General features: G+C 46.5%; 9 protein-coding genes across 9 annotated transcripts; 5 read left to right on the top strand and 4 right to left on the bottom strand.

Annotated features, from left to right (window-relative positions):
* Positions 1-91: 91 nt before the first annotated feature.
* On the top strand, positions 92-1,672 carry EYB26_006942 (uncharacterized protein; the record flags this gene model as incomplete). The annotated part of the gene is made up of 6 exons (XM_054266215.1): positions 92-160; positions 219-275; positions 339-498; positions 556-591; positions 644-1,499; positions 1,549-1,672. 6 exons carry the CDS (start codon positions 92-94, stop codon positions 1,670-1,672), a joined length of 1,302 nt encoding a protein of 433 aa, XP_054122190.1.
* A 152-nt stretch (positions 1,673-1,824) lies between these two features.
* EYB26_006941 (uncharacterized protein) lies at positions 1,825-2,931 on the bottom strand (the record flags this gene model as incomplete). The annotated part of the gene is made up of 1 exon (XM_054266214.1): positions 1,825-2,931. One exon carries the CDS (start codon positions 2,929-2,931, stop codon positions 1,825-1,827), a length of 1,107 nt encoding a protein of 368 aa, XP_054122189.1.
* Positions 2,932-3,274: 343 nt separating this feature from the next.
* On the top strand, positions 3,275-5,407 carry EYB26_006940 (uncharacterized protein; the record flags this gene model as incomplete). Its single annotated transcript, XM_054266213.1, has 5 exons — positions 3,275-3,339; positions 3,396-3,544; positions 3,605-4,807; positions 4,859-5,107; positions 5,160-5,407. The coding sequence occupies 5 exons, from the start codon at positions 3,275-3,277 to the stop codon at positions 5,405-5,407; spliced, it is 1,914 nt and encodes a 637-aa protein (XP_054122188.1).
* A 398-nt stretch (positions 5,408-5,805) lies between these two features.
* On the top strand, positions 5,806-7,105 carry EYB26_006939 (uncharacterized protein; the record flags this gene model as incomplete). The annotated part of the gene is made up of 4 exons (XM_054266212.1): positions 5,806-5,836; positions 5,891-5,911; positions 5,966-6,493; positions 6,549-7,105. The coding sequence occupies 4 exons, from the start codon at positions 5,806-5,808 to the stop codon at positions 7,103-7,105; spliced, it is 1,137 nt and encodes a 378-aa protein (XP_054122187.1).
* A 373-nt stretch (positions 7,106-7,478) lies between these two features.
* Positions 7,479-8,502, bottom strand: EYB26_006938 (uncharacterized protein; the record flags this gene model as incomplete). Its single annotated transcript, XM_054266211.1, has 4 exons — positions 7,479-7,920; positions 7,976-8,130; positions 8,204-8,256; positions 8,334-8,502. 4 exons carry the CDS (start codon positions 8,500-8,502, stop codon positions 7,479-7,481), a joined length of 819 nt encoding a protein of 272 aa, XP_054122186.1.
* Positions 8,503-9,465: 963 nt separating this feature from the next.
* On the top strand, positions 9,466-10,695 carry EYB26_006937 (uncharacterized protein; the record flags this gene model as incomplete). The annotated part of the gene is made up of 4 exons (XM_054266210.1): positions 9,466-9,649; positions 9,708-9,979; positions 10,031-10,126; positions 10,186-10,695. The coding sequence occupies 4 exons, from the start codon at positions 9,466-9,468 to the stop codon at positions 10,693-10,695; spliced, it is 1,062 nt and encodes a 353-aa protein (XP_054122185.1).
* A 72-nt stretch (positions 10,696-10,767) lies between these two features.
* EYB26_006936 (uncharacterized protein) lies at positions 10,768-11,466 on the bottom strand (the record flags this gene model as incomplete). The annotated part of the gene is made up of 1 exon (XM_054266209.1): positions 10,768-11,466. One exon carries the CDS (start codon positions 11,464-11,466, stop codon positions 10,768-10,770), a length of 699 nt encoding a protein of 232 aa, XP_054122184.1.
* A 334-nt stretch (positions 11,467-11,800) lies between these two features.
* Positions 11,801-13,919, bottom strand: EYB26_006935 (uncharacterized protein; the record flags this gene model as incomplete). The annotated part of the gene is made up of 3 exons (XM_054266208.1): positions 11,801-13,403; positions 13,457-13,848; positions 13,905-13,919. 3 exons carry the CDS (start codon positions 13,917-13,919, stop codon positions 11,801-11,803), a joined length of 2,010 nt encoding a protein of 669 aa, XP_054122183.1.
* Positions 13,920-15,069: 1,150 nt separating this feature from the next.
* Positions 15,070-16,614, top strand: EYB26_006934 (uncharacterized protein; the record flags this gene model as incomplete). Its single annotated transcript, XM_054266207.1, has 4 exons — positions 15,070-15,572; positions 15,632-15,644; positions 15,703-16,383; positions 16,447-16,614. 4 exons carry the CDS (start codon positions 15,070-15,072, stop codon positions 16,612-16,614), a joined length of 1,365 nt encoding a protein of 454 aa, XP_054122182.1.
* Between the last annotated feature and the right edge of the window lie 5,255 nt (positions 16,615-21,869).

Here is a 21,869-nt window from a genome sequence, read left to right as displayed (position 1 = left end):
GATTTTACGTTGCTGAGCCATATAGGAGCAATTGGGAATGGCATACAAATTTATCAAGTTCAAAGTAATGATATGATGGTTGATATCGCATATGGCAGTTATACTAAGTGAAAGAAATGCCTCGGCCCGCAGCGTCGGAAGCAAACCGAGCTACTATGTAGTTAGTCTCCCTACTTACAGTACCGTACCCCGTACATGTGCCTGATCCGTCATACCAGCCACTCCATTGCGCAACTCAGTCGTGTGCTATAGTCTCCTCACAAGCACCACGATATGTCAGTACCCTACCGCTTCATCTGAATTGCTGATTGACTGAACCCATATTCGATGATTCTCAGGTAGAAATGGAGTCTCATCGACAAACACTCCGCGAACTCAAAGCAGACGTCCTGCGACCCTCGAAATGGATATCGTCATACGAGAACTTTGTGACCAAGAACGTCAATACAGTGAACCAGGTCGAATCGGCGCTTAGGTCTCTTACATATATTATTCCTGGTAGATTGCCCACGTCAATGAGCATGTCGCGGTCAGGGCTGACAATTGATATCGCAGGCCGATTTCGTGAATCAGAACTACCTTCAGAATGCGGTACGTCAATCCTCAAATTAAGAGATCTATGGCACAAACTGATTTTGTATAGTCCACTCCGGTGTCCAACTCCTCTCCCTATACCATGACTCTCTCGTCTCGCGCGTCATCTCTCAACTCCCCTCCACCATCCCACGACCCATCCCCTCCCCGCACGCGCGATACACCAAATACTGGATCAGCAAATCCCCGCTATATCGCAAACTAGCCGTCGCACTACAGATAATCCAATATACTGAATTACTATGGGAAATGACCGCACGCCGTCGAGGCGAAAAGGTTCGTTGGCGGGTAATTGCGATTATAGAGTTCGCGAAAGCGGTTTGTCGGCTGTTATTGTTGCGATTGACGAATTCGAGACCGCTGGTTAGTCCGCCTTTGCCGGAGAGGGAGACGGATCCCCGTGCAGCTGAAGCCGAGAAGGAGGCTGCGGCGGGAGATTGGAATGGAATGGATGAGCCGATTGAGGAGCCGTCCGTGTCGTCATCAGATCTAAGCTGGACAATGCCCCGGACTGGTCTCACATTGCCTAGCCTACCAGATGCAAGTGAGATATCGAGTTATCTCATCTCCAAAGTACTCACGGCAGATGACGTCAAGGCTCCTGCGTCGCTACTCCATCGCGTCTCGGGACAGGGACAGTTTGCAGAGATTCTTTATATTTTGAGGCCGGTCATATATGCATTGGCGATGCAGAGATGGTCGAAGAATAAGCGAAGCTGGAGTCCGTGGTTGATTGGCTTTGGATTGGAATATGGAAGTCGACAGCTTGCGAAGAGAGATCTTGCAGAGCGTGCTGCAGGCGGTTTGCGCGGTCTCACAGGCTTGGAGAGAGATGAGTTGAAGAAGAGAGGATGGGCGATGGGTTGGTGGATGATGCGCGGCGCGTTCTATGAGAATATCACCAAGTATGTTGTCCTTTCACATGATATTGTTCTTATCACTAACACCTGTTAGACCATGGCTTGGAGGATTGGCCGACAAACTCAAGGGCAAGCCTCTTTTGGATATTGTTGGGGGATTACTGGATGACTATGAATATCTCTGGGACAATTATTACTTTTCGACGGCCAGCCTTTAGACACTCTTTGTTCATTGGTTTCATTTTTCATTTTTTTATATACCTGTATTTTGTATCCTTTATGACCTTTATTTTGAACTAATATTCATTGGCGTTTCATTCAGATAGGGCTAGTGATATCATACATCATCATTATACAAGCTTTGTGGACACTAGAAAGCAGTAACCCTCGTCCCATACCAATTCCCTACATCCTCATAATTCCCTGATGTCGTCGACCTCTGCGGCCCTGACAAAAAATCTGCGAGTCCAGCTCCATCATCTTCATCAGCAGGCCAATCCACCCTAATCGCATCCTTGCCCTCGAGCATTTCCTTTGCGGTGCCCCAGCTGAATCTGCACTCGTTGCCCCAGCCGAATACGGAGTCCATATTTTGTCGAAGCCAATTTACGCATTTGGAGTCCGAGGGGTAACCGCTTCCCCATCCTGCTGCTTCTTTTTTTGTTGCAGGTGTTGTCTCCGAGTCTTTCATATCTGTATCCTCAACATCCTGGCTCGGTTCTTGTTGGTAGAACGCCTGATAACAACTCTCCAGCGCAACATCCCTCGTCACCTTGGCCACAACACTTGCTGCACTAACGCACGGATACAACGAATCCGCCTTCTTCGCAACCGTTATGCTTAATGTCGGGAACAACCGTTGCAACTTCGCCTGATACGTCGCCGGATTGCCAATGGTATCAATATACACTTCCGTCACATTGATGTGCTTCTCGTTCAACACCCCTCGTATAATCTCAATAGTGGCATCCATTGCCTGCGCATTCAGATTATAAACCCCGGTACTGGGCCTCATCATGCCAGCGGATATATCTCGCGCAGAAAGTAATTTCACAGCCCAACCGCAGGAATCATGCAAGGACGCACCGGGCGTACATATCGACTGCATCAACCGCGCGCGCACGACGGGTGTAAGCACTTTACTATCATCGAAACTATATTCTTCCGTCAAGAGGGGTCGTTCGAGGTGTTTAGGTAAATAAAATGCGCTGTAGACCATGGGGCCGAGTACAGGGCCGCGGCCGGCTTCGTCGACGCCCAGGACGCATTCCGTAGGTTTGTTGGAGTCATTGGTGGTTATAGCTGTTGGATCGATGGGTTGGATTGCTTGTGGACAGGGCGAGTAGACTGTATATGATTGCCCTTGGAGGAGGGGAGTAGGGTTGATGGTGGGCGGGATGAAGGAGAGAGTTCCGGTCGGGTCTTCGGGCTCTTTGTTGGTGGCTGTGGTTTTGTTTTTGGTGCTCGGTCGCCCCATTGTGCCTATTATGTTGTGTCTGAATATTGAATGTTGTACATAGATCTGGAGGAGAAGAAAGAAGGAAGACATATTACTCAATTGGGCGAGTAGACGTGAACGCGTTGTGTCCTTTTGGGTTTAGTGCATACCCACGGGGTGCTGGCGCGTTCCGCTTTCTTTATCTGCGTAGCTTTACCATAATAGACTGACTGTTGATCCATGAACTGCGGTGCAATCGTTCAACACTTGACCGGTCGCAGACTCAGCACGCGAGGGAAATTACTCATTGCTGATCCTTTTGATACTATTGCCTTCTCGAACACGACTCGAACTGTGTTGCTCGTCAAGAATCTCGACTATCATGGCTCCCCGGGGAGTTGCAAAAGCCCGCGACTATGACTATTCCAATGTCGGAAAACAGGGAAGGTAAGCAACAACATATACATGCACAATCCGGCGAGTGTGAGATTGACTTCTTCAAGGAGGACGGGTATCACACTCAAAGAAGGCCGACGGGACGAGCATGGGATGGAGGAATTAGACGGAGTATTTTCGTCGCCAGAAAAGTCCCCCGTACGGTTCAACGGAAACGAGACAATGATGGGATCGGAGGGCATGTCAATAGACGAAGGTATGACTCGCGCATATCTTCTTTCTACAACACAGTAATAGGTTAACTCGTGAAATGTAGACGACGGTCCAGGTCCGACCGATTTTCTTTCTCGGTCAGCTGCTCGTCGCTCTCCGTTCTTCCCACCACCTGCCTCAAGATCACCAAGGAAGAGCGGACTGGGTGGATCTCCGCGACGAACACCGGGTTTACGATCGTCACCTATTGCACAAAATGATGTTCCTTCTAGCCCAACTTCTGCCCGCCAGCGGAGGGGTAGGACAACTGAAGATGCGAATGAATCAATACATGCTCGTCAGCCGCTGAATGACCGGCGGCCAAACACTGCGCCTATTGTAAATGGATCGCGACAAAAAGGTGCCGTGAACACATATGCGAACGATGAGAATCTGCCCATCAATGACGACAATGAGGAAGACGAAGAGATCAACGACGTGAGCGCGTACCAGAATGAGTCTGTAGAAGATGACTATGGCGTGCACGAGATTGGTGACGATGGTTATGGAGACGATACTGGTGAAGCGACGCCTGACGACACTACCAATGTCCAGAATGACGACCGCTCCGAAGACGAACCGTCCCCGATTCAATCAGCTAGTTTGCGCACTAAAAAGCGAAAAGCCCCAGCGACGACGAACGACGACGTTGATACACCAGTCGAAGATATACCCCATAGTCCGCCTAAGAAAAAACGCGCTGGAAGACCTCCAAAGTCACAAGCCCAGAAAGCTACACAAGAGAAAACAGACGAAGCACGACCTGCGAAGAAAGCCAAGATATCCAAACTACCTCCAGCAATAGAAAGAGAACCATTGGATCCCGAATTGGAGAAAGTGGTGGAAAACCATGTCAATCGCACCGGACCCTTGAAAGGTCGCAGTCTGTATATATTGAAGCGAGAAGTACCGACCGACCAGCAAGCAGCGCATACTCGCTCAGGTAGGGTTTCGGTGCGACCATTGGCATATTGGCGCAACGAGCGGTGTGTGTATGGCGACGGAGAAGCAGATCTTGGACAACGATATCCCTTATCCACAATCAAGGAAATTATTCGTATAGAAGATATTGAGCCAGAGAAGAAAGGAGGCAAGAAGCGCAAGGGATCCAGCAAAAAATCCAAATCGAAGAAGCAGGGAGATTCAGATTCAGATGACGATACCGATGAGAGGGATAGGTGGGAAGCCAAAGAGGGAGTTTTGCATGGATTTACCAAGAAATGGAATTCAGATAAGCAGACTGCCTTGAACGAAGAAGAGGTAACAGGTACGGCTTCTGCATCTATGATGGTAAGACAATATATACTGATGGATATAGAAATCGCATTCTCGCCCGCTGGCTTCGAAACACGAGATGTCAAAGATTCTACATTCCGTGTCGCCAAACTACTTAGTCAACCATTTTTTGGCAGTGGGATTGTCGAACTCCCAGCAAAAGGAGTCAAGAAACCAAAGAACTCAAAACGGATGCACATGGTATTCTACGTGTGTTTTGGAAGGGTACAGGTTGATATCAACGGCGTTCAATTCACGGCGGGCAAGGGGTGTATATTCCAAGTTCCTCGAGGTAATTCCCTCCCCATTTGACACTGTACTGAGTATGATACTGATTATTGCAGGTAACCATTATAGCTTCGCAAATATAACCCCCAAAGAAGCCCGGCTTTTCTTCACACAAGCATTCATGCCGAACGGAAGTGACAACGACAACGATAACGAACCGATATCAGCCTCGAAACCGGTCGCTGCAACTGAGACTGAACCCGATCCCGATCCTGAAGGCGATGCTGAAGAAGCAGAGGGCAGCAAAGCCCCGGCAGCCAAGGGTAAAGGTCGCGGTCGTGGGCGGAAAGCTGCTGCTAAATAATGTGGCTGATTAATAAGTTTTGCTATTATATGTACCTACCTATGAGTATGGCGCTTGTTTCGATGACTACCCCTATGTATGAACTTGATTTTTGTCTAGCCAGCGTGTAGCGACCTTAAATGATTGAAGATTGGAATATTTTGTATACCCCTCATTCCCCACTGGCATCACTTGGAGAACGAGGGCAGGTCAACCCGCGACATTTATTATGTACCTTACTTCCATCCATTGTTCCATTGATCAATTGATTCACGCTGAACGCTTCTATAAACATAGTCGGAAACTAGGTCCCAATCAACTCTCTGATATTTCGACTCTGGTGTATACATTCAGAGTTGTGCCCGTCGACATTGAACAACAAGATTCGTTTACATACAACAACCTACTTGAAAAGCAAGATGGTTTACAACGCCCGTTGGGGTATTCTAGGTATGTGTCTATATCAATTTCTTGTCTTGATGACTCTCACTGACTCATGAAAAGCTACCGGAGGTATCGCCAAAAGTGAGTCTTAAGACGCCACCACAACCTTGACAAGATACTAAAAAACATATGCAGCCTTCGTGAAAGACCTCCTCAAAGACCCTTCAGCCCGCGATGCCTCCGACATAACCCACACCGTTACAGCAGTCGCAAGCTCCTCCTCCGCCAGCCGCGCACAGCAATTCATCACCGAGCTCTCCATCCCAGGCAACCCCAAGGCCTACGGATCGTATGACGAGCTCGTCAACGATCCCAACGTAGACGTCATCTACGTCGCTACGCCCCATTCGCACCACTACCAGAACGCGCGTCTGGCGCTGGAAGCCGGGAAACATGTCCTGTGCGAAAAGGCGTTTACAGTCAACGCAGCGCAGACCAAGATACTTGTTGATCTTGCACGCAGCAAGGGTCTGTTTTTGATGGAGGCTGTGTGGACGAGATACTTCCCACTGAGTGTGCAGGTGCGCGATATAATCCAAAAGGGGGAGGAGATTGGCGAGGTGGTGCGTGTTCAGGCGGATTTGAGTATTGGGAATGCCGAGGGGTTTGATGTTGCGAGTCGCATGGTGAATTTGGATCTTGCGGGGGGTGCTTTGCTTGACCGTATGCCCCCCTTTTCCATTATCTTGATGGGTGACCTAACTGATGGCGTCGACAGTGGGAATCTACTCCCTAACATGGGTCTTTCAAACCCTCTACCACACTCTCCCTCCCTCAGAACGCAAACCCCCTTCCGCTATTCAGTCGTCAATGGTGAAATATACCGCCACAGGCGCAGATGAAGATACCACCATTCTCCTCACATTCCCTACAACGACCCCAAACAATAACAGACGGACATCGCATGCCGTCGCCATGACCGCATTTGCAGTCGATTCGCATCCCAAGGGGACGCCCTCGGTCCGTATCCAGGGCACAAAAGGTGAGATTCAGATCATTGGCCCTGCGTATCGGCCAGTTAAATACCGCGTTGTACCGCAAGATGAGTCCAAGCAGATCAGGGAGGTGGAGGGTGACTTTCCTGATGGTGGGCATGGGATGTATTGGGAGGCGGATGAGGTAGCCCGGTGTCTGAGAGATAAGAAACAGGAAAGTGAGGGCATGCCGTGGGAAGAGAGTATTGTGATTATGGAGGTTATGGATGAAGTGAGGAAGCAAAATGGATTGGTTTATCCGGAGAAGATTGAGAGTGTTGAGTATCCTCTTGCTTTGTAAGAGTTACCACTGTATGGAGGTTTACCGGATGGAAAGAATGAACATATGAAATCATTGACATCCAATCGCAAGAAGAAGCACTATAAATTACTATACAAAATAGAAGCATGGCGTACTCCGATTGCTTCATTTCCACTGCTCATATCCACTGGCATTCGCCATTGCCATTCCAAAGATAGATAAAAACGCAGGTAATATAGGACTTGATCTTTTCTTGCATTATTAGACAGTCATAAGCACATTCATCACAGTCCTAACATGTGATGCCATGAACAATGTGGAAATCTATTGTCGTTCGCAACTTTTGTCGTTCCCAATCTTTTATATGCGTTCTCTCGCCCACTCGGTTTTTCAAGCTTTATGTTAGACGAATTTATTTGGACAGACCAACTTTGCTCAGGATGCTGGAGCTGGGTTGGAAAACGCCGAGAAGACTCTTCCAGACCTGGCCAGGTTCCTGGCTGGCGTCAATACCGCACCAGATACCAGTCTTCTTGTAGTAGTCGACAACAGGGGAGGTCTGAGCATGGTAGGTGGCCAATCGCTTTTCCAAGGTTGCGGCGTTGTCGTCGGAACGTTGAATCAAGGGCTCGCCGGTAATGTCGTCCTTCATGTCCTGCTTAGGCGGGTTGAAGATCTTGTGATATGAGCGTCCAGAGGCAGGGTGGACCAATCGACCGGTTATACGGGCGACGAGGAGAGCGTCGTCGATTTGCAATTCAACGGCGTGTTGGAGCTTCTCATTACGCGCGGACAGCATGTCATCTAGGCGCTCAGCCTGGGCAACGGTACGGGGAAAGCCGTCAAGAATGAATCTGCTTTTATTAATACTTGTTTCGTACTGGTGACCGGCCTGTCGCGTCCACATACCCGTTCTTGCACTCCGAGTTGGTCTCGAGCTCGCTCTTGATCATGTTGACCATGATCTCGTCGCTGACCAAACCACCCTGGTCCATGATCTTCTTCGCTTCCTTACCCAATGGCGTCTTCTTGGCGACCTGAGATCGCAGCATATCACCGGTGGCCTGTCGGGGGGGGAATTTGGTTAGAAAATCTTAATGCGGAAAAGAGAAGAAAAAAAAATCAACCGCGACTCACCAAGTGGCACACGCAGTACTTTTCCTTCAAACGAGGAGCCTGGGTTCCCTTGCCTGTGCAATCACAATCGTAGGTCAATTATCAGGACTCATCGGCCACATGTCCGAATGACTTGCTGTTTCCAACTTACCAGCGCCAGGAGGACCGATCAAGATAATTCGGAATTGCTCGGCGAGCGATTTCGAGTTGGAAGCCGGGCTGCCATGGACGAGGCGGCTTTCCAAATCGGCAACGCGCGACTCGAGCTTGTGAATGATATCCTTGAGACCGTCGACGGTCTCTTGCGTGATGGGAGCCATTGTATCGGTATCGGTAGGGTGAAAAATCGAGAGCGCTAACCGCGACGGAAGATCTCTCTTGACGGATAGAAGTAGAAGAAAGGAAAAAGAGGAGATTGAAAGAAAAAAAAAAAGGCGGTGGATCGAGAGAAGTTGACTTGATCAAGCTCTGATGCGAAGGAAGGAAGAAGAGAAGAGGGAAGAAGCACGAGAGGAAGACGGGAAGACCGACCTCGGGATAGTCTGGCGGACTAACTACCAACTAAGCAACCCTGCCAGACCAGCATCTCCAATGTTGGCTCCGCACGTCCGAAGTGACATCTAGCAGTCTCCTTCTACTGTTGGAGTTTTATTTCTGAACTCCGGAAACTCCATGATTCGTTTGCGCAGAGATTGTATTGCCGTGGATATACACATGCTATGTCTCGTGTGTACGATCAATTGTCGTGAAGATATCGGCTTTCCTCTATGTTTTGCTAAACAGTGTTCGATAACTAGGAGAAGCGAATGATAATGAGGTACTACAGAGAAAGCATGTTCATGTTGATTCATCCACGATAAATGATACCTACTCTGTAACTAACTTAACTAACTACTAACTTACAAAACTCAATGTCGAATTGAAAGAAAAGCCTCGCGCCACGGACCTGAAATTCGATGCCTCAGGCCGCCAGCGGTACCTAGCGCAAACGGTAACTAACGTAACTTACTCCGTCGTAAACACTAAACAGCTTATTCTTACGGTAAGGTAACTACCTAACTAACTTGGGTTTCTAAGGTAAACTAACTAGTTAACATCAGCAAGGTAGCTTCCTCTTTCATCATCCATCTCGACTCTACACCACAACCACAGCTCCATCTACCGCTCTCCCACCATCGCTCCTGCTTCCGACACCGCTGCCATCACTTTGTTCATACAGTGTCCCCTCACAATCCTATCGCCATCGCCGCGCGGCATCCTAAACCTCCCCCGTCGCTCACACCATGCCGGCCACCACGGCAGAGACACTGTCCCTCGTGACACGCACAGTCTCCGTGGCACCCCTCGTCCTTCTCTCTGCCGCAGATCACTACGGCCGAACCGCCAAAGGAACCCGAAAGCGAGTCGTCGGAGTGTTGCTGGGACAGAACGATGGCACAAACGTGAGGGTATCGAACAGTTTTGCAGGTGGGAACCAAGCTCCGTCGTGCTATATGATCCATCCTGCTAATGTTGCCCCGTGCAGTTCCCTTCGAGGAAGATGAAAAAGACCCCACCGTGTGGTTCTTGGATCACAACTTTGTCGAATCGATGAACGACATGTTCAAGAAGATCAACGCCCGGGAGAAGCTTATAGGATGGTACCACTCCGGACCAAAGCTGCGTGCGTCCGATTTGGAGATCAATGAGTTATTCAAGCGATACACACCCAACCCGCTACTTGTCATTATTGATGTTCAGCCAAAGGAAGTTGGCGTGCCAACGGATGCATACTTTGCGGTCGAGGAGATCAAAGATGTATGACTGCTTTCTTACATCAGCAGTGCGATCCGTGCTAATCTTGTATAGGACGGTACTACAACGTCGAAGACATTCGTTCACACACCATCTATAATCGAGGCTGAGGAGGCTGAAGAAATCGGAGTGGAGCATCTCCTCCGTGATGTATGTAACATCATACACACCATCTGCAGTTGTCTCCGACACTCTCTAACGCCTGATAGATCCGCGATGTCGCAGTCGGTACGCTGAGCAACAGAATAACAGGACAACTACAATCCTTACAAGGCCTCCACCTCCGCCTACGAGATATCGGACAATACCTGCAGAAAGTTCTCGACCACGAGCTACCCGTCAACCATGCCATCTTGGGCAACCTCCAAGACATCTTCAACCTTCTTCCCAACTTGTCCACACCCAAATCCGCCAACGAGGCAAACGGTACCGAATCCGATATCGAGAATAGCGAGCTTGTACGCGCCATGAGCGTCAAGACAAACGATCAACTGATGGCAATTTACCTCAGCAGTCTGATCCGTGCCATCACAGCATTCCACGATTTGATCGAGAACAAGATCCAGAATCGCCAACAACAGGAAGAACTCGAAGGAAAGAAAGAGGAAGAAACAGCGATAGCCAAGAAGGACGGCGCATCTACATCTGCCACAAATGGCGAGCAGGCAAAGGATGAAAAGGATACGAGCAAGGAGAAGAGCTCAAAGAGGGGGTCATAATCTTTTTGTCTGTACCGTGTATCAAGTAGGAATAAATACTAGACATGTTCCCTCGTCTCAGAATATAGTATATTATGCGGCACACCACCCGGCAACCTCATTCGCCCTATCAGTATTGTTGACCTCATACGTCAAACACTTCCTCCCAAATAAATTCGGGCATTTAGCCACCAACACACAAGCCAGCATGTGTTTACATATAGGCACAGACCGATCATCGTAGGACGATTCTCGATTTCGGATTGTGCCTCCAAACCAGGCGTCTTCTTCAAAATCTTGACCTCCGATCACATCATCAATCATATCGGAATCGCCATTGATATCATCGGATGTCGACGGCGGGAAACAATTCATCACAAAAGCAGGACAGGAACAGTTCCATGTCTTGAGGTGGACGTGATACACTTTTCCTCCTCCGCCGGCGTCACGGTCATGATTTGAGGTTGACTGGACGATGGATATTAATGTATCGTCATTGTCATTGTCGATATTATTGTTGAGGTTGTTGTTATCATGGTAGGTATATCGCATAACGAACCCTCTATCCAGTATATCCAGTGCAAGTAGCAGCTCATTAGGGAACAGGCAGTGTAGCGTTAATAACAGGTTTTTGAGTTGTATTGTGTCTGCTGGAGAGAGGTTGGTGAATATATCATTCCTGCTGTGATTTTGTTGATGTTGTTGAAGGCTGTCGTTCTCTGATAGTGGATGAGGTGGAGAGATTTTGGAGAGTTGGGTGAGGAGGGTTGTTATAATGGTGTCTATTGACATCTTTCTCGAGTCGAGATTTAATTTTTCATGCTATATTTTTTGCAGTATCTGCGAATCCTGTCCAAAGAGTTCTTGAACAGGGCTGTATGGATGGTTTATGGCAAGTGAAATGGTTCTTGTCGAGATGAAGTTTTGTAGGGTTATCCGAATGTGGTGGATGATCTATTATTCTACTAATTACACGACAACGTCAAATACATGATTAAAAATTATACATGACATTCTCGCATATAACATCTAGATAAATACTGAAATGACCATACTGCAAATGAATCAACAATGTTAGACATGCGACAACAGACAAAAATAAAAACTCACAATTTCATACCCTGACTCACTTCTTGCGTTGGGCCTTGCTAGTCTGCGCAGAGAGCTTAGCCGTTTTGGCTTTCCTGGATGCTGGTTTGGAAGTTTCAATCTGCTCATTTCCATTTTTATCTGCATCTGGAGTCTCCCCACGAGCCCTTTTAGCAGCAGCTCTGCTTCTTGTCTCCCTACCACCGTGTCCTGTGGAGGGCTCAACGCCAGTTTTGGCTCTCTTGGTTGATGGGGCTGGTATTTCCGCCTCCTCATATTCATGTTTGTCTGAAGCGTCCTTACGGATCTTCTTTGTTGCCTTGCTTCTTGTATCCTTTTTCTTGAGTTGCGTGGAAGGTTTGGTCCCAGTCCTGGCTCTTTTAGATGCTGGTATAGATCTCACCGCTTCATCATCCTCGTCCAATGCCTTATCGTGGGTTCTCTTTGTAGCTTTGCTTCTTGCCCCCTTTTTATTGGGTAGTACGAAAGGCTCGACATTAGTCCTGCCTATTTTAGATGCTGGTTGAGAACTTGCTGTCTGCTCATTTTCATTCTCTTGGGTTTCGTCTTGGGCACTCTTCGAGGCTTGTTTTCTGCTTTTTGTCTGTCCAATCCCAGGTTTGGAGGTAGATGTATCCGGATCTGTTTCGACTGTGACATTCTCTTCTGCCGGCAATGGCTGCTCTGCTTGGACGTCTAATATCTTGTTACTTGACGCATCGTCTGCAGCCCCCTGCGTCTCTCCTCTTGTCTGTTCAGTATCAGGATTCGAGGTAGTTGATTCCGGAACTGCTTCAACTTCGACATCCTGTTCCGTCGGCCGTTCTGTTGGCATCGGTTGCTCTGCTTGAACATTTCGTGTCCCTGGATTACATGGATCCCCGTGAAGCCCATCGTCTGCAACATCCTCTTCTTCTGACATCAAAAGCTCCTCCTGAGTCTGTTGGTTTTGCAGTGCAATTGCAGACGAAGATGTAACTGTTGTCAGCTGTCGCATAGGCACTTGAAAGAGCCTCCGGTACATCAACATAAAAATCCTCCAAGTACCCTTTTGCATTTCCTCAATTTTGTTGTCTAATTCATTTCGGGTCAATTCTACAGCGAAACTTCCCATCATGTCGTCAAAGAATAACCAGCGCCCCGTCTGCCTCTGCTCAAACGCACACACAAAATGGCCCGAGGAGTTGGTATCTCCTTCACGTAGAATGACGCCATACAAGTGATAGAAGGCCCAGTAAATGGTGTTTGGATCTAAAGATACATTCGGGTAACCTGAAAATGCCATTGAATGCTCCAATCTTGTAGGCTTGCCACTCAAATAGCAAGTATACTTTTGATCCACGAAGAAGGGGTTGTCATGATCAACATGAGGTTGGCAATGAAGGACAAGGATTGGAGGAGCATCAAGAAGCCCATAGACAAAATGATGCGGTCTTCTCCCATCGCAATTGTCGCATCTGTCATCCTCTAACTTGTAGAATTGTAGGAATTGACAGAGTGGCTGGTATTCGATATCTTCGCGGGAAACTTTTCCTTGCAAAAAGAAATCATCCTCTGAAACTTGGGTGTTAGAGGAACATTGCTCGCATATTTTGACGCATTGCTTTTGCGCCAAAATGAGCCGAGTCAATCTAGAGTCGCTATGTGGTTTCAGTATATCCGATACAATCGCGAAGCATGTATAAAAACCCACCTTTGCGAGTCAAGGAAACCCAGTAGACTTCTCATATACTCCTCAACATCATTCTCCTCGTCCAAATTTGAGATAACTGTAGGATTATGGGTATCCCACCAAAATTTATCGACATCTCTATTGAATTTCGTATCAATGTATCGGCTTCTGGACCAAAATCTCAAAGCAAGCCCATGTAGCCTACAAAGGAAACACTCCCGGCCGTGATTCTGAGGCCCATGATTGTCCTCGATCCAGTTCAGCAGCACGGGTGTGTGGAACAACCAAGTGAATATGACATTTCGATAACACTTGACACGTAGACCCTTGCTGTTGGAACCGTTTTCGAGTGGCCATGGTAGAGTCGATATTGTTGGATTTGCAGGTTGTCGCCAGTCAAAATCCAAACTCATCTGAGGATGTATCAGCTCTCTGCCTATGTCTGATCGCTATTCAAGTAGACAAATACCTCTTCAGACACCATTTATGCGTAGTCGTCCCAGCGGCTTCGAGACTGTTCCTATCTGGTCTTCCACATCTGAACTGCGACAGTTCTGAGGAAGGTGTCTCGACATCGCCTTTGAGGACGGGAAAGGATACATATGTACTTTTCTTCATGTACGCAAAGCGTTTCGTGCCTTGAAGAATCTCGATTACGTTGCTCTGCATTGCTTTGTTCGTTCTTCTATAAGCATTTCTTGTCTGTGTTGTGCCTGATGATGAAACAATATTGAATGGGATAAATTGATGGTCAAATTTTGAGATAAAACCAAGAACGAAGGGAGTCATTGCTCCTTCTTTGTGTGGGTGGCTGAAGTGGAAGGCGAAAGACTGACCTTCATATCTCGATTATTTCCTTTCAACCCTCATCTCTCAAGAAACAATCAACAACAAAGATCGTTTCACCATCCTTTTGTCATCTTACTAAATCTTCCAGGCTCTTTGCATTTATTTCAAATAACTGTACATGATCATTCAAAACATGAGGGTTTGGTATTGGTACAAAGACTGACTTTCACAATGATCTTGAGACTGTTGCGAGACATTGTACTAAACAGCGTAGCATAATCCCATTGCATTGAATAGTTAACTAAGTTAGTTAACTAGTTAGTTAACCAAGTTCCTTGCTTTATCTAATCAATCTTTGTCAGCAACCATAGGATACGACTACAAGATAAGTTAGATCTCAGTTAATTCTTTCAGCAATGTGTGGTCATGGAGGATCAACCCTAACTTCATGTCACAGACATAGCCCTAAAACGAAAGGCTCTCGGCCAGCAATTGGCTTATGGCATGACTATCATCCATGAAAATTCCTGGATATAGTTGATTCTAGCGGTCTTGAAAACAACTCGGCGCTAATATTTTTCTATGATTGATATGTTAAAAGCGGACGAGTTAGGGTTGCTACCGTACAGTAACCTAAGGCCAGAATCAGTTGATTAACTATGTTAGGTAACTAAGGATAACTTACCCACCTTAAATTAGTAATCATTTTTGAGTCATCTCGCTTTATTCGTAGATTATCTTTTCTTTTTCTCTATAACTATAACTATCTTAAGATCAGTTAATGCTATATTATCGCCACACTCACACGATTGATTACATAGTAGGTACCGGTATTGCCTTGAGCAATGGCCACGACCACTGTTACCACCGCCATTGAACTGGAATCTCACTCGGACAATGTCGCAAGAACCACAGCTGCCGCTGTCTACAACACCAATAATAATTACTCCACAGGACGTCGCGAAGATGACGAAGTAATGCGGGCCTCGCTCGCCGCAGACTCCGAAGTCCCCGATGGCGGCTATGGATGGGTTGTTATCTTTGCGTGTGCACTGCTTTGTTTTTGGTTCGTCGGCACAACATACTGTTGGGGTGTTTTTCAAGCAGCGCTCGTCGAGCAGGGAGTTGGCTCAGCTTCGACGCTGGCCTTTGTTGGCTCGCTTACGACTTCTTGTATCTCGTTCATGGCTGTGCTCAATGCCAGAGTTGTACGTAAATTGGGTACACAGTTGAGCGGGTTATTGGGTATCTCTCTGTTTGGAATCGGTGAAGTGATGGCCGGATTTACGACGGGAAATGTGGTTGGGCTGTTCATGACCATTGGACTGGTCATGGGCTTAGGGACAAGGTATGTATATCCCCATCCAAGGCATGAGATGGAGTATAGCTAATTCAACTCTGTCGCAGCCTACTCTTTATGGTAAGACAAGCTCCCCCGAAGAATGTAACGTGATGCTTATTTGGACTGGCACCGATAGGTTGTATCTGTCACACCAGCTCAATATTTCAAGGCCAAAAGAGGAATTGCGAATGGTATTGTCTTTGCAGGTGGCGGGCTTGGTGGTGCCATTATCAGTTTCGTAACGAATGGTCTTCTGCAGGCCCTCGGTATCGCATGGGCATTCCGAGTGCTGGGCTTCATCACGCTGGCTACGGGCTTGCCAGCAGCATATCTCATCAAGGAGCGCGTGCCGATTCGGCCGACATCCTTCGTTGAATGGCGTCTGTTCCGGGACTACCGGTTTATTCTAATCTTCCTGGGAGGGGCACTTGCAACATTCCCACTCTTCGTGCCCCCGTTCTTCCTGCCTCTCTACACGAACTCACTGAATATGACCCCAAGCGCAGGTGCAGGTCTGGTGGCTGCTTTCAATTTCTCGTCAGCCATCGGTCGTCTACTTTGCGGTTTCAGCTCGGACAGAATTGGACCATTGAACACTGTGTTTTCGTCCTTGTTACTTAGTGCCCTGAGTGCGTTGGTGCTCTGGCCTGTCTCTAGTTCCTTGGGGCCACTCATCGTCTTTGTGATTGTCAATGGCATGGCTAACGGCGGATTCTTTGCTACAATGCCAACCGTTGTGGGCAATGTGTTCGGGTCGGCAAGGGTCTCTGTCGCTATGGGTATGGTGGTTACGGGCTGGGGTGGCGGCTACCTTTTGGTATGTGTTGAAAGGAACATGCTGGAATGAATATTAATGTGATTATTAACAATTTTTCTGTAGGGAGCTCCCATTGCAGGATACTTGCTGAATACCGGTGGAGGTGAAAAGGGAGGAATCGATGCGTTTCACCCCGCGATATATTACGCTGGCTCGATGGCTCTCGGTTCAGCAAGCTTGATGTTAATGGCACGGTTAGGAATTGACCGGAGACTGACACAACGGGTTTAAAAATCAAGTGATATACGTACATATCATTGAATTTTGTTGCATATGGTGATCTCCTGAGATTAGGGCATCTATTGTATTAGTATATAAATGTAGCGTAGGGTTGTGAACTCACACTCTACCCGTGCCGCTAGCGCGCACCTCACACCGCGAAGCGGGTGAGGGTGCGCGTCACATACCGTCCTTCACCGCCTGATGACTAGACCCACCTGATGACTGATTTTTGTAGAAATCGCGAAAAATCGCGAATAATTCAAAGCGCGATATATCAACCAATATGGCTTCATATGATCTCGCACTTGAAGCGTTACGCTCCTTGAAGCCGGACGAAAAGCCTAATATCAGTTTAGTTGCAAGAACATACGGTGTCAACCAATCAAATCTTTCAAAGCGTTTCCGCGGTGTTACAGGCTCAAAAGAAGCACAATATAATAATCAACGATTACTGAGCAAGGAGCAATCGAGAACGCTTATAAAATGGATCAATCAACTCACTGAGCGCGGCCTGCCACCTACGAATTCCATGTTGGAGAACTTTGCAAGGGAGATATCTGGTAAAGAGCCTGGCAAAAACTGGGCCTCACGCTGGCTCAAGGCTCATTCGGATAAGGTCATTTCTCGCTATTCCAAAGGCCTCGATTCGGATAGAAAGAAGGCAGATTCAGCATACAAATACACATTATATTTTGAGCTTATTGGCCGGAAAATCGAGCAATATAACCTCACGCCAGACCAAATTTATAATATGGATGAGAAGGGCTTTATGCTTGGTGTAAGCACAAAAGAGCGAAGAATCTTTACCCGGCGCAAATATGAGCAAGGAGGATATAAGCAACACCTACAGGATGGAAACCGGGAATGGATAACTACAATTGGCTGTATTTGTGCCAATGGAACCGCTATATCGCCTGCTCTTATCTATATGGCCAAATCAGGTAATTTGCAGGATTCATGGCTTCAAGATTTTGATGCTGAGCAACACCGCTGTTTCTTTGCAACCTCAGAGTCAGGATGGACCAATAATGAGGTCGGATTCGCCTGGTTGGTCAATGTTTTTGATAAAGAGACCAAATCTCAAGCAAGCCGGGGATGGCGCTTGCTTATCCTAGATGGCCATGGCTCCCACGTCACAATGCGCTTTATTGAATATTGTGATAAAAATAGAATCTTATTAGCAATTTTCCCAGCTCATTCAACACATACTTTGCAGCCTCTTGATGTCGCTATTTTCTCACCTCTTTCTACGGCTTATACGGAGCAACTGAGGCGCTTTATAAACGATTGCCAGGGCTTCACCCGGCTTACAAAACGGGACTTTTTTAGGCTTTTTTGGGCGAGTTGGGAGGCTACTTTTACAAGCGAGAATATACTCTCAGCGTTCAAGCATACCGGTTTATGTCCCTTCAATCCGGACCTCGTTATACAGAAATTTACTAAGAAAATCGAGAGCCGGCCCTCATCTAGCGATTCTGGAGCTTCAATTATTCCCGCTGAGGATTGGAGACGGCTTCGGAAGCTTGTACAAGGCGTTTTTGAGGATTTATATGATCAAAAAGCGATTCAACTCAAGGATACGGTGCTCCACCTTTCTACAGAGAATATTCTACTCAAAAATGAGATTGCAGGTCTACAAAGAGCCCTCATTCATTCGAAAAAGCGCTCAACCAAGGGGAGGGCTTTATTATTCGATATTCCTACAGAAAATGAAGGTGGAGCACTTTTTATGAGCCCGTCAAAGGTGCAGCAAGCGCGGGATAATATACTCAAAAAGGATGAGCAAGCCGCGCAGGAGCAGGCTCGTAAAGATGATAAAAAGCTTCAACAAGAGCTTACAAAGCAAGCCAAAGAGCAAGAAAAAGGCTGAAAGAGCTCAAATCCGGCAAGAAAAGCAAGAACAGCGCCTGCAAGAGGCTACGGAAAAACAACGCCTTAAGGACGAGCAAGAACTCGCTAAGTTAGCTCATTTACAGCTTCAAAATGATGTTCTAGCAACTCCAAGTGCTCCAAAAAGAGCAAAAAAGCAAGTTTCCAAGCAAGTAAAGGTAAAAGCGCAGCCTGAGGCTCATACAGAGGATAATGGGGTGGTTGTTACTACAAATCGTAGGGGCCGCGCGATCCGGCCCCCTGCGCGTTTTCGGGACTAATTTTTATGCTTGTTCGATTCCTTATATCTTATTTAGTGCTACACCAGAAATTTATTATAATTTATTCTTATATGGTGTTGTAAAGCTTCAAAATATTTTATATAGTAACCCGTCAAAATCAGTCATCAGGTGGTTCTAGTCATCAGGCGGTGAAGGACGGTAAGTGAAATTGTCACATAAGTGATATTTCTGATATTTCAAACTCCCCGTGTCATTACAAACCCCCAAAACACCACCAAAATGCCGTCAGATAAATACGAAGAAGAGGAAAAGAGGATCTCAGAGGCCTTAGAGATACTTAGGAAAAATCCGAAGCAAAAAATCAAGCCTTTGGCGCGCCAATTCGGTGTGGATTACCAACGGCTCCGGCGACGTGTGTTAGGCGGCACTTCTCAACTAAACCGACAACCAGCGCATAAGCGATTGACGGACGATCAAGAACGCGCTATAATTCTATGGATGAATGATCTAGATGACAGAGGAATCCCTCCAAGCGTCCGCATGATAAAGAATTACGCCGAAAAAGTGCATCAAAATATGCACCCCAACGCGGATAGTCTCCCTCAACTCGGAGATCGTTGGGTCTATCGCTTTCTTAAACGACTAGGCAACGAATACGTTAAAGTGAAGCAAAAGGCTATCGATCCGAAACGGCATATTGTTGAGGACCCAGCTGTCATACAGACCTGGTTTGACCGTCTAGAAATCGCAATACAAAACTATAAGATCACACCTTCTAATATTTGGAATTTTGACGAATCTGGCTTCCAAATTGGACAAGGAGGAGATGAAGAAGTTATAACAAGATATCCAGATGCTTTAAGAGAGATTCCAAGCTCTTCTTCACGAGAATTAGTCTCTACAATCGAGGGTATAAGCGCTACTGGGAATAAGATTCCTCCAATGCTTATTTTTACTGGAAAGGCCATTCTTGAGAGCTGGTTTAAATATCTAAAAGAGGAGGACTGGCTTATCACTATAAGTGATAAAGGTTATTCAAATGATACGATTGCATATGAATGGCTTCAACATTTCGATAAACACACACGAGAACAAGCAGGAAACAATTTTCGCCTACTTTTTATGGATAATCATGATGCTCATATTACGAGTGAGTTCTTATCCTATTGCGACAAATATAAGATCCTTGCTATAGCTTTTCCACCTCATACAACGCATATTTTACAGCCTCTAGATGGGTTACCGTTTATGCAATATAAACGTATCCATGGAAGGGCTATTAATGACCAAGCGCACCTAGGAGGCTATTTTTACGATAAGATTGATTTTTTAGCCAATATTGCTCGTGTACGTGCTGAGGCTCTTACTCCACGAGTTATCCGGAACGGATTTTCTGCGCGTGGGCTTTGGCCTCTTGATCCAGAGCTAATTGTTGGTCCTTTGATTCAAAAATCTGATCTTCAAGAAGGGCAGGAGTTGCAAATTTATGATGGCACCGAGGAGCCTGATATTGCGAGTTCACCTACAAATGCTTCATTTTCTCCGCCAACTACTGCGTACAAGCTTCAAAGATCAATTAATAAGGTTGACACCCAGCTAAATGAGATATCTGATGCAATTCCTGGTATCCGGAGGCGTCTAAAAAAGATTTTCGACGGCAGCCTTACGCAGGCCCATATCAAAGATCAACAACAGGCTCAAATTGAGCGCCTCCAAACGCTCAATGCACGCAAATCCGCTAAAAAAAGCAAGCGCCAGGTGCAGGTTGGGGGCATCCTCACCGTAAAAGATGCGAATAGAGCCATTAAAAAGCGTGCTACAGCTGAAGAAAAGAAGGCTGAGAGAAAGAGGCTTAAAGCGCTCCGGGAGGCACCTTTGGGATCACTGCCTCCCCCGCTTACAGCAAGTGACGAGGCGGCAATTGATCGTAATATTATATTGAATTTGGTTGAGCAGGTTTACCCAAGGCGCTCAGATCCAAATTTAATTCGTTGGGTTGAGGAGAATATATAAATTTGTTAGCAATTTCCATACAAAATATCACTTATGTGACGCGCACCCTCACCCGCTTCGCGGTGTGAGGTGCGCGCTAGCGGCACGGGTATATGTATAGCAAGAACTTATGAATTCCCCGATCCCATTGAATTTTCCCGATTTCAGACTAGATGACACATTCACTCAAAATCCCATTCACTAAGCAGATATAAACATCAGTGAGAATCAAGAATGATACCATATGAGTGCAGCTTGCGATTTCCGTCACAATCCATTTCCCCCCAGTCCCTTCTATCGAGTTTGAGTTGTCCTGAGCATTAGGGCTAGGTGTTAGGGTTCGCTCCTGCCGGAGTTATCGGATACAAGCCCTAAAATGACTAGATATTTGGAAACATAGTTGCAGATAAAAGCAGTAACGATATTTCTACTATCAACTTCATACCGTTCCCTGTCCGTTTTGTAAATCTTAGCCTGTACAAGACGTAGTGCGATGCAAAAGTTGGGCAACCCCAAGAAGGATGTATCACATCAAAATCCCACCCAGGTCACAACTAATGTACAAATTATTAAAAGATTTCCATTATTTTTTTTTTAAAATACATTGTGTGTACTGTAGCCAAACAAATCACAATTCTATTGGGGCGCAACTTTGTGGTCGATTCTTATGGCCCTGTTGTGTCTCAACATATAGCAGGCTATGCTCGCAGGCCTAAGATCTACAAGGCTGATCTCCCATTGATTGCACTGATCCTAATACTATTGGCGAGGATTCAAGTACATGCTGTAGAAGCCAAGAATAGGTGGATCAGAATCCAACGTGGTTATTGTTTATTCAATTCCTTTTTCATCCGAGCGAAAACATTTCCGGTAGTGTGTGGAATGAGCCTAGGCATGTCTCAAGATATCTGACAGATCATTACTGGAAAGATCATTAGACGACTGGGGTTGACTCACATTTTTATGCTGATATAATTATATCATAGCCAGCTAGGCAAAAAAAAAAGCAATGATGTAGTTCAAATTAAATATGCTGATCTTTGTTTGTTCCTCTTTTGCTCTGACTGATTATTCTGCGCTCTGTCGATCTTCAAGAATCAACATTTACTTGATATCAATCGATACCCAAACCTATCCAATTGACATATCATCTGTCCAACA

Source organism: Talaromyces marneffei, chromosome 5, assembly GCF_009556855.1.
Source record: "Talaromyces marneffei chromosome 5, complete sequence".
In the NCBI taxonomy this organism is placed as follows: domain Eukaryota; kingdom Fungi; phylum Ascomycota; class Eurotiomycetes; order Eurotiales; family Trichocomaceae; genus Talaromyces; species Talaromyces marneffei.
This window is presented reverse-complemented; position numbering and strand designations above follow the sequence as displayed.